General features: G+C 39.6%; 1 protein-coding gene across 2 annotated transcripts; it reads left to right on the top strand.

Annotated features, from left to right (window-relative positions):
- The first annotated feature begins 684 nt into the window (after positions 1 to 684).
- On the top strand, positions 685 to 11,677 carry LOC137287209 (monocarboxylate transporter 14-like). Of its 2 annotated transcripts, XM_067819393.1 has the most exons (6): positions 685 to 908; positions 1,892 to 2,055; positions 2,732 to 2,875; positions 6,209 to 6,355; positions 6,609 to 7,745; positions 10,928 to 11,677. In XM_067819393.1, exons 2-6 carry the CDS (start codon positions 1,998 to 2,000, stop codon positions 11,041 to 11,043), a joined length of 1,602 nt encoding a protein of 533 aa, XP_067675494.1. In that variant the 5' UTR covers positions 685 to 908; positions 1,892 to 1,997; the 3' UTR covers positions 11,044 to 11,677. The 2 variants fall into 2 exon arrangements, with proteins under 2 accessions (XP_067675494.1, XP_067675495.1); XM_067819394.1 differs by lacking the exon at positions 685 to 908 and having other exon boundaries at positions 1,699 to 2,055.
- Positions 11,678 to 12,045: the final 368 nt, after the last annotated feature.

Raw genomic sequence — 12,045 nt, 5'->3', positions numbered from 1 at the left:
TGTGTTTTGCCTTCCAAAACGAAACAAAAAGTATTGATAATATCAACACTTTTCACTATATGCCAAAAACCTATATTAGTTTAGGGTCCGACTTTGTGTCCTATTTGGATAAAAACTGACTTGCGTTTCTTATGCGTGTGCGTATATCTTGTTCGACCGGATCTGCTATGACACATATCAACCAATTATGTCTGACCACCCGATATCCTGTTACACACCTCTCAGGGCAAGCATTGATTGTGGAAATCGGTCAGGAATTTCATGGCTAATTTTGAGTCCGCAGCAGTACTATAGCTAAAAGCTATAATATTGCTAAAAGCGGCGTGAAGCCCAACTCATCCAATCACTCTAACATTTGATACGCTGTGATCGAGCTGTCACACACATCAGACGAATCTGAAACTCATTATCAGCTGATTGCTGCATTGCCAAGGAACCCACGTCAGTACGTTTCGGGCCAATAGTCCCCTAGCATTGTACATATATAATCTGCAGGACTGTACTTTTCAACCTTGTCATGGAGTGACACGCAAAATGTCATGTCATGCGTTACTTTCTCGAGACAGTAACCGTCATAAACATGCGTAGATCTATGCCCGTCGTGTGCGCGTCCACCGAAGCCTGACCTTCACATTCCCGTATATTGATTCTTGTCTAGCAACAACACAACTGCACACCTGCAGTAGACCCTATTCATGGAGCTCCCATGGAAATAAAGATGCCCTTGTGACGGATGACAATCAGCCAGCTGTGTAATTATGCATAGGGTACCAATTAAACCTGGATATGCTCCTGAAAGCTATATGCCGTTAATCAACCAAACTGGTCGACCTGTCAGAAGATTTGCACAACACGATGTGCTTATCATCCTTGCTAATAGCTCTCGCTGCATGTGAACAAAGCTCGGGGTAAGTGTGATATCTTATATGTATATGTAATATGTAAGATTCTCTACAGGATTAAAACGGTCAGGGTTATTTACAAAGCATGCAAAATCCCAAGGTCTGGGAGGTTGTGCTCTCTACCTTTACAAACAAGCCATGCATCGCTTTTGTTTATCACTGATCAAGTGTATAATGGAAACAAATCTCTGGAATGAAACTCGTAGGCGAAGCAAACCAGTTTTTAACAAATAAGTACAACAATATCCGTGTCAAATATACTTTTATATGACAATAGACTCCATTGAAAGTCATCAAACTTCACACTTGAATGTAACTGGATACATTAAAATTAAATCACTCACTCACTCACTCTAACAAGGAAGGTTTTCACCGATGTTTCAAACAGGTTATTCGAGACACAAATTGGACGTTTGTACAATACATTGTCAGCAAATCAGCAATTCAAATGGCTTTCAGCTAGTGTAAATATATTGTTATACTATAAATACATTATGCAAATTGCCGTAATGTTTGGCTATTCACGCTAGAATTCATAATAACACTGATAATATACAGTTTGCCAGATGCTGGAATCTTTATGGGACAGAATGGTTTCGTGAGTGCAATATACAATTCTGTTTCAACAAAATGTACATTGAATACAAAGGCCATACTTAAAATATCCTTGAATAAAGTGTTTTCGTTGCTTCCGATGTACATATAAAGCTGCCTGGACTCAGTGCACACACTGAATTAAGAACATATTTCATTCAGTTTTGACGTAATTATCTTTTACCGCAATGCACCGAAGCACAGTACTGAAAGTATAGCAATCATTTGAGCATAAGATGCTTTTGTTTGCTTTGTGCAGATGTTCCGCACACTGCGCTAGCGTAGGCCCTTTTTCTTACCTTTTAGCCATTGTAAACATGTTATATCAGCATTTGAGAAAAACAAACAAATGGTATGTATAGTTACTAACATAATAGCCCGTGTCATACATTCAGATAACGGCGGGTCATAGCTTTAGGAGAATGTGAGTGGAACGGTACCTGATCTCTACCCTGAACCTGAAGCAAGTTCGATGATTCTGCTGACGTCTGTTGGAGTGCGATGTCTTGTTTGGGGGGAAGCCGACGGCGGTGTCAAGGAGGGTGGCTAGTTGTGCTAGGTGAGTCATACGTTGCGTGTCTTCATACGTGAAGGATAAAGTTATCATTACTCCCGTGCATCAGTCAGGGAGACGTTTCATCAGCCTTTTTCTTTCATGTTATGACTTTGAAACCTGACTGTACACACGCATTCGTGAAACAGAACATGTACTGTATTGTCCAAACTATTTGAGTCATAATATTGCAGCTCGCAAATAGCAAGCGAACTTGAGATGAATTTACGTGGCTAGAATACACATTGCGTTGTGGAATGTCAATAGTTCTAGTTGGGTTAAGGTGCAGAAGAAGGAAGTACATGTAGATAGGCTGAGGCGGGGAAAGTAACAGAAGAGGGAAGTAGATGGGCTGAGGTTGGGAATAATAGAAGAGGGACGCAGATATGCTGATGTGGGGAAAGTAACAGAAGAGGGGAGTAGATAGGATGAGGTGGGAAAGTAACAGAAGAGAGAAGTAGATACGCTGAGATGGGGAATAACAGAAGGAAGTAGATAGACTGAGGCGGGGAAGAAAAAACAAGAGACTTGGAACTCGGAAAGAAGGTAAAGATAAATAGGGAGTTGAAAGTTAAGTTAGCGAACATTTAAGTATTGAATGAGGTCGGGAGTGGAGTCATTGCTACTGGGGTGACATAACGTGTTTAATCAAGGGACACTTTATATATTTGTTTTCTTTCAGCTTGTTTCGGTGTGAACACGTTGATGATGGGGTACATCAAGTGTTTTGGAATCCTTTTCGTGGAGTTTATAAACGAGTTCCAGGCATCTGCATCAATGACGTCCCTAGTGATGGGATTGACTTCAGCATCAACCAGTATAATGTGTAAGTTTGTTTCACAATATTTCAGCTATATGGCGGCGGTCTGTAAATAATCGAGTCTGGACAGGACGTTTTAGGCGTCACACAAGTTACCCCTAACGACATGGTATATGGAGAATATGGGAGATTTCCAGTTGTCATTAATGCTCAGATTAGATGCTTCAAATACTGTCTAAAGATAGTGCAAATGCATGATCACCGTCTGCCGAAAATTTCCTACAATATGTTTCTACATTTAGATAATAACGGCGTCCCATATAGAGAACCTCCTTTGTTCCAAAGGTTTTGGTATTGTCTGGTTAAACCAATTCGTAGGTGATGTGAGTGTTTTCCTGAACCAGAGATCGCTGTATTATGTATTTTTCAAAAAGAATGGCGCTCGAGGTTAGAAGAAAGCTCTCGTTGTGATTGTTACAGACAGTTTAAATCCCTTTTAGAACCAGAAAGATACTTATCCCTTGTGACTACAAAGAATCTGAGACTGCTACTTGTAAAGTTTAGATTGGGGGCTATTAGATCTAAAAGTAAATGAAGGAAGAAGGCTATCCACTGACAGAAATGATAGATTATGTCCATTTTGTACAAAAATCATCGAAGACGAATTACATTTTCTTGTTGAATGTTCAGTCTATGAAAAAATCCGTTCTGATCATCTAGGCACTTTTGTTACAAGCAGAAGTAATAATTCAGCATTTTACAAAATTGTTTCCTCATGCGATGTCTGTATGTTAAAAAAGATGGTCACTGTATATTCATCAGGCTATTATGTTAAGAAAACAATTGTTATCCTCCTGGATGTAAACTTTCTTTGTATCCAATGTGCATTGTATATGGGTCGGTGGCCTCACATACAAATAAACATATTTTGACTTCGACTTGACTTTCACAGGACAACCCAGACATCAACATCATGAACGTACATGTCTATGCAATTTGGAACCGATTACATGTGTCAGGGAACCTGTCCATCCGATCCCGTTATGAGCATGGGCTGTTGAAGACCAATTCTTACCCGGATCTTCACGGGTATAATATGTGGGTATAAAGTAAGGGTAGGCATCTGGTCCCATAGTATCCAAAGTATGCAGCTGTTATGTGCAGATGCCGAAGTGGATGTGATATTGGGTTTAAAGTGTCATTAAAAGGTATCGCATTTGTATGGCTCCTGCGTGCATGTACAATGTACGTGAATGCCAACTAGTTGACATTATTTGAGCTGGGACAGGCTCCAGCATTTGAAATGGATCTACTGTTCCAAAGCTGTATAACTCCGAGCCGACTGTACTTACCGACCGTATACAGGTGACAATCGATATTCCAATCACGCAGGGATCGTCCTGTCCATTTAAACATGCCTAGTATACATGATCATACTGTTCAACGTTCTCCAAGCTTTGTTTCCCGATGTGAGACAAACGGAAACACATGAATTATACACGAGTCGAATAAAAACCCGTTTGTCACATACGCGAATATGTCGTTCTCATTGGTATCTAAATGTTTGGATGTCTGTATCAAATGGGAAATATCGTTCTTTGGGCCATACTTGGTGACTGGTGACACCAGGAGTCCTTTGTGCTTCTCCTCGAATATGGAATTTATGCCCACTGGAGTAGATGACAACAAGCAGTTTACTGTCATGTTATAGTGTGACCTCTGCTTATCCTCATAAATAGGTAATCACGCAGTATACACTTGGCATGATCCCAGGGGTTAGATTAATATAACCTCAAGTCCCCAAACACAGTGGACTGATGTAGTGAGCGGTTATAATATACTGGTATGTGTTCCTCCAACGTGATATTGTGGAAACCAGGTCAAATTGACATCTCTAAAACTCTTGTTATTTACAGCCCATTGTCAAGTTAACCACACAGACTAAACGTATGATAATTAATGACTTAATTAAATTCAGAATATGACATGACAGTTTTTGGCTGACTGCCTGACGGCCATATATTATTATGAGGTATAATTACAAAGGATGAATAAATTATCAACTTCAAATTGAAAATAGGTCATACACGAAGTGATATTGTTAGTAGAAGCGATTGTTCTGCCTAATAACGTTGTAGGAAGATATAATTATAGTCATTTCAGATTTTCAGATAATATCTTGTAATATGTTTGAATTATATACGCTGTCAGCCATTTGTCCAAAGATGCCCGAAATCGGTATATGACGTTGCGTCTCATTGTGCAGGTCTGAAAACATGATTGCGAGTTCGAATACAGGTCCAGGTTTGTCCATTCCATCCTTAGAGCAAGGAAAGTGGCAAACGTGTAAGGCCATCATCACCTTTGCATACTGTAAAATAAAATGATCAGTGTTTGCTTTGGAAGCAGTGTTGAACCCGAGTCACTCCCCCAATTGTCTCCCTTGACTACGAGGTGTAACCTAGTGCTTAAAGCGTTCGCTCGTCATGCCGAGACCCGGATTTGATTCCCCACATGTGTACAATGTGTGAAGTCTATTTCTGATGTCCCCCGAGATGATATTGTTGGAATATTGCTAAACACTGTGTAAAACTAAACTCACTCACTGTTTATGACGAACTGTCCCGATGTTGCCATTCTAACCATTCGATTAGCGAAGATGCTCACTGAATTGATCTTAATAATAATACAGTGAGCGAATGGATAAAAATTGGGAACATTCAAGCATTTATCAGAGTAGAGGGATATCAGGCATCTGCTGCATACATTGTACCCATGTGGGATAGTTAACCCGTTATTCTGCATGACAACCGAACACTTTTACCGCTAGTATACCTCATAGTAACCCACACCTTTGGCCCGACTTCTTGTGTCTATGCTGGACCCAACAGAAATGTCCCAATCACATGCATATAGAAACGTGATAAAAAGGATGGAAACATCACTAATGCTCATGGAAATCACTTTCTTTAATAAATGGTCTTGCATCACCATAAAAATGACCCGTGACGATCCGGGTGAGAATTGGTCTTCAACAACCGGTGTCGGGAATAAAGAGATCGGGTGGTCTCTGACTTACTTGACTTACTTGACACATGTCACCGCTTATGATGTCGATCACTGGGTTGTTTGGTCCAGACTCACGGAAGAAGCCATACAGCTGGAATATTGCTTAGTTCTGCGGCAAACAACAACCAACCAACCAACGCAATGTATATTTTATTTTTGTTGATGCCGTGATGTCACAAAGGTTTCTTAACTACATATAAACATTCGTCATTGCCGAGTTGAGTTATGTTTTTTCAAAGAGAGAAACTGTGAGAAATAAGAATTTACACAGAATAAATGATATGATAATTGTGTTTGTGTAATTATATTCTTGTTTTATTCCTTTGCAAGCTCTCGTGGTTCTGAACATTCTTATGGACCGACTGAGCATCAGGAAATTGGCACTGGCAGGCGCCTTTCTTATTTCCCTCGGTGTCACCCTCTCATCTGTATCTGCCAGTATAGAATTCCTCCTGTTTTCCCAAAGTCTACTCGTCGGTAAGAGTCATTGAACATCCCAGTAAAGTGTAAGCCCAAGTACTAATTTAAAAAGAATAAAATACAGAAATGCTCCGTATCGAATCCTCTTTTGAGTCTTTATTCCAATTGAAATACCATCGTCACACTTTATATTATCATTTCAAACGTGGCAACATTGGTAAAGTTTCCAAAATTATCGAAAGAAGCCACTGAATATGTATACGACCGTAAATCTATGGTGAGTTATAAGCGTAACATGTCTCTTTTCTAGGTTCCTCGCAAGGGTTGTTGTATGGTCCTGGGATAGTGCTGATTGGGCAATACTTTGACCAGAGGCGAACCATAACAACAGCTATAGCTGCATCTGGGATCAGTGTTGGAGCCATGCTTATGCCGCTTCTGTTGAGGTACCTCCTCGATACGTATAGCCTCCGAGGCGCTCTTCTTATACTCGGGGGGTTAATGATGGAAATTATCGTATTTGTGAGCTTCTATAGAGCACCTACTGGCAAAATTGAAGGAAAATGGCTCGGTGACAAAGATGTAAACTTTGAAGAACATTATGTTGGAGTTGTGGATGACACAGCAAACAATGGATGTTTACATAAACAACAGTGTAATGGGCTGCAAGACGTCCTCCTACCTGAACTTACTTCTGCTGATATCACAGGAGAAGATCAATCCTGTGATTGTCAGAGACAACTTACCAATACCCACAAACCGATCATCCGGATTCAGGAACGTCTACCAGAATCTACTGGTAACAGCGTAGATGCTAATTTCAATCGCTGTTTAACTTCAGATATATCAAGTAGTTCTCAGGTTCTCAAGTTTTCTAGTCACTCTGACTCAATTAGTTTGTCTACATTTAATCTGCACAGCAATATCACAGCATTGAGCGAAAGTTCCTTGAACAGGGAATCCAAATGTTCCAACAGGAAGTGCGATGCGGCTTTATTTACGAACCTAAAGTTTTGGATAATATTTGGATTTACCTTCTTTGGAATCATAGGAACTAACATGTTTCCAGCCCTCCTACCACCGTTAGCCAATGAAAAGGGCTTGAGTGAAATGGAAATAGCACTGGTTGTAAGTCTATTTGCTGGATTAGACTTTATCAGCCGGTTGTGTTCCGGTATTGTCGCAGAGCTACCCTGGGTAAACAAGCGGTACATGCTGATCATCATGTTTATCTTTCTTGGGATCATCTATCAGTTTACATATTTCTACTCCAACTTCAAGCTCATGCTTATGTTTGTTGTGTTGTTTGGACTCATTAATGGAGTATACGCTACTCTACACCCACCGCTCATAATAGATTTCCTAGGATTCGACCATTTCTCCAAAGTGTTTGGATTTGTTCAAGTGTTCCACGGCGCTGCAATGTCTACCTCATTTCCTCTGCTTGGTAAGTAGTTACAAAGGTGTTCTCTGCAACTGATACAATATCAAGTAGGAGTTTGTTGTTTTACGCCGCATGCAGCAATATCCCAGCTACATGGCGTCGACATGTATGCAATTTGGATACGATAACATGTGTCAGCCAAGTCAGCGAGCCTGACCACCCGATCCGCTTAATCTTCTTTTACGACAAGGTCCGTTCTAACCTGGATCGTCACGGGTATCTACGCAGTTATGATATATTGACGCGTGTCAAAAACGTACGAGAGCCTGACCAACCGATCCCGCTAGTATTGTATAGTATATGTTATCAAGCATGAGAAGGTACTAAACATGAAATGGTTATTCGACGATGATGTGGTTTATACGAACAGCATATTTTGATGATTTTGAAAGGCATTTAGAAACTGAAAGAACATGAACACATGATACGTTTTATGGATAACAACTTGAACGGGAACGTCATTACCTGATGATGTGACCTGAAACGTCCTGTAAAAAAGAAAAAGAAAAGTTGTTATCCATAAGAAAAAAAAATAAAATAAAAATTTAATTTTTTTTTTAAATATAAAAAAAGCTTGTCGAACATAGATATTTATGTAATATTTCAATAATAATGTGCAAGGTTATAGTATTTCTTTCTTTTCACAAACAGTTTGAATGAAAGGTTTCCAACCGTCTAAACGTTTCACCTGCCGTGATCTTTTGCACATAATGTTATAATTCAACAAACAAATGGGTTCAGTTTGTTTCTTGTACTCGACATCTCATCATCATTACATACACCACAGTGTTTATTAATTCTCATGTTCTTCCACATTTCATCATCATCATCATCATCATCATCATCATCCCTGTCGTCATCGCGGCAGTCGGTTCAAGCTAAAACATGATGTTTTATACTTTATAATACATAATACCTACTGACAAATGTTCCCCCCAATTACATAATCATGGTAAACAATGTATCCTCGGATAATGTTTTGGAGATGAAATACACTTACTCTAGTAGCCATAAACGAACATTACAAACACTGGCCGGTGTAATGCAACGCATTAAACATGGAACATTATGGTTCACAAGTTCATGACAGAGTGTGAAATTATTTCTGCAAGAACAACTGTAATTCCTACATGTCCAAAGACCCTAAATATGAGGGTACTATTCACGTGTAACAGTCAAGAAAAAATAAACACGTGAAAAACATGACGCTAAGCTTGGCTAACCCACGCGTTCCTAAACTGAAATAACTGCACATTTGTGACTAAATGAAGCAGGTTTATGCATATAACTGTAATAGATACAAACTGCGTATTACATTACTTGTAATTAAAAAATTATACTCACAAAATTTGTAAACCCACAAAGTTCCATCTTCGCCGCAGCGAAGCACATGGTCCACTATCATTCCCATCTTTAAAGTTACCTCCCTTGCCCCTTGGGCATACAAAATATGGATCGCAAGCTAAGCCGAAACAATTAAATTTGTCAGTTACAAAATATGTATCCCAATCCGAAACGATTAAATGTTTCAGCTACACATAAGGATAAAAGTATACAAAAATGAACAAGTAGCAAAAAACTGTATTTTGTATTGTGCAGTGACATTAAAGTCTTCATAACTTGGCATTATTAACGTACAGATAGTTGCGATTGATCGAATATTGTAAACCAAAAGTTACTGTGTTCTGTAATCTGATTGGTTGAAAAACATGATCAAATGGTATTAGATTCCCTGAAACTGCAAGACTATTCACTGCGTATTGACACGTAAGCAATTGTTTTGTTGTGTCACCAGCAGTGGTCACGTCATTCAAATCGTATTGTGACGTAAAGTTAGAATGACGTCACAAATGAGCAACTCCAGATGCTAACGTGGGAACCTTCTAAAACGGCCAGCTGATGACACTTCACTGCTGTACCCCTACTCGATGTAAACGAGTGCAGACAGTAAAAACCCCTTTGGTTTACTTTTTGTTTACAATGTCGATAAACATCATGTGTTGGCCAATTTCCGAGTGTTGCTGAGTATTTGAAGCACGAGAATGTTTCATTTGAAGCCTCCGGCTGACGCTGTCGGTTCCAAATGCCCTCCCGTGCTTCAAACACTCAATAACACATGGAAATTGGCCAAGACATGATGTTTATCTCCTAATTGTAAACCAAAAGTTACTGTGTTCTGTAATCTGATTGGTTGAAAAACATGATTAAATGGTATTAGATTCCCGGAAACTGAAAGACTATTCACCGCGTATTGACACGTAAACAATTGTTGTGTTGTGTCATCGACAGTGGTGACGTCATTCAAATCGTATTGTGACGTAAAGTTAGAATGACGTCACAAATGAGCAACTCCAGATGCTACCATGAGAACCAGCTGAAACGGCCAGCCGATGACACTTCACTGCTGTGTCCGTATTCGATGTAAACGAGTGCAGACACTAAAACCCCTTTGGTTTACTTTTGTGTTTACAATGTCGATAAACATCATGTGTTGGCCAATTTCCGGGTGTTATTGAGTATTTGAAGCACGGGAATATTTCATTTGAAACCTCCGGCTGAAGCCGTCGATTCCAAATGCATTCCCGTGCTTCAAATACTCAATAACACCCGGAAATTGGCCATCACATGATGTTTATCTCCTAATTCACTGATGAAAAGAAATCAGGTCATGTCTCACCCTCAGTACCCAGGTCGACGTCATGCTTCAGAGACTTCAACCAAATAATTTTAAAGGTTCGTGATTTCAAGTGAAGTGTGGTTGATGCAATTACCGCTGGGGTAGTTATGGATCTGTTTTGAACTTGCACTAGTTAAATCGTTATCATAATATATGTATTAGGTTTTTTTTCGAAAATCTACATCTTAACTCCTGCAACAAAGACCGCGGCAGAGTATTGTCTCTATTTTGTTTGATAAACCATATTCATGTTTGCACTACTGTTGTAAGGTTAAACACAATATCCCGAACAGCAAAAGAAACGCAACTCTCTTTATTGTCAAGATTTTAAATATACGACATGAACATGAATGCCTAGTAGTAATTTAATGAGATTTCATTTTTTCGAACCTTGCATGTCTTTTGGTGTTCTGTGTACATTCTGTGTAAGCATTCTTTATGTTAACAGTATTATTGTAACACTGAATGTTTTCATTCTTTTTCTATTATATCGATCATATATCCACAGGATTTCTACGCGATGTCACGGGAACGTATACAACCTCGTTTCATGTCCTTGGGGCAACTCAGTTCATCGGAGCCGTATTTCTTCTAGTGGAACCATTCGCACGGAGGGACGCCTGAATCAGCGTGTGTTATATGTAAATTATTCATGAATAATAATTATTGTCTTGATTATAATCAATCAAAACTAGTATATTTCTATGTCTGTTCTATGTTTTTTTAAATTAAAAGTCAAGTTATAGACTGGTTAATTGTGATATGGATTTGTATTGAAATACTTGCCTTCACAAGACAAGTAACATATTGATTTATTAATTTGTTTTGTGAAGCGGAATCGCTGGTTAAGGCAGATGGTTGTGTGTCGTATCCAGTGGTGACACATATTCACATTTGTGTAAGATTGGATCACGATGCGCACCACGAAATCTCAATAAATATGTTCTGTTCTGTTCAGTTGCTTAGTTTATGAAGCGGTGGCAGTGGTGTTAGAGAATACACAAATCTAACATTGGCAATAAATACCTTTACTATGGTACACTACCCCTGCCAATCTTCAGGATATGCTTCACCACTATAACCCCCTTGAAATCTTCGATCAGCTTACCATCTGCTCTTGACTGTACCAGAATATGTAGACTGAAGTCTTCGGTGTTCGATCTTCCTCTCATTCAGCTGCTTCACTGTGGAAATCTCGTCCATGTAACCTCAAGAGTGCACCTACCACGTATATTTACATCTGGAGTAAAAACTACCTCTCCCGACGCTACCTCTGTCTTTACTCTTGTCTTACTTCTATACTCTGGCGGACCTCGCCTGAGGTATGTCTCGCTTGCATCCCAACAACACGCTCGTCCGACTTCCCATTTTTCACGGTGCCTTTGTCCTGAGCACTCTCCTGACCTCTTGGCTCAGTGCAGTAGAGTGATCGGGTTCTCCACCGAGAGCGCAACCCTTTTGACACTGTGGGTAAAACGAAACGCTGCAGTGTTGATGAGCCTACATATTCTCCGGAAAGTTCTTGGTGGATTCGACTAGACAACGTTTCCTGGGAGGAGTCCTATTTGCTGTCTGGGCTGTTTGTTTATTTGTTGTTTATTTGTTGTTTATCACCGCACTCAGCAA

The sequence above is a fragment of the Haliotis asinina genome, chromosome 6 (genome assembly GCF_037392515.1).
Source record: "Haliotis asinina isolate JCU_RB_2024 chromosome 6, JCU_Hal_asi_v2, whole genome shotgun sequence".
Taxonomy (NCBI): Eukaryota; Metazoa; Mollusca; class Gastropoda; order Lepetellida; family Haliotidae; genus Haliotis; species Haliotis asinina.
This window is presented reverse-complemented; position numbering and strand designations above follow the sequence as displayed.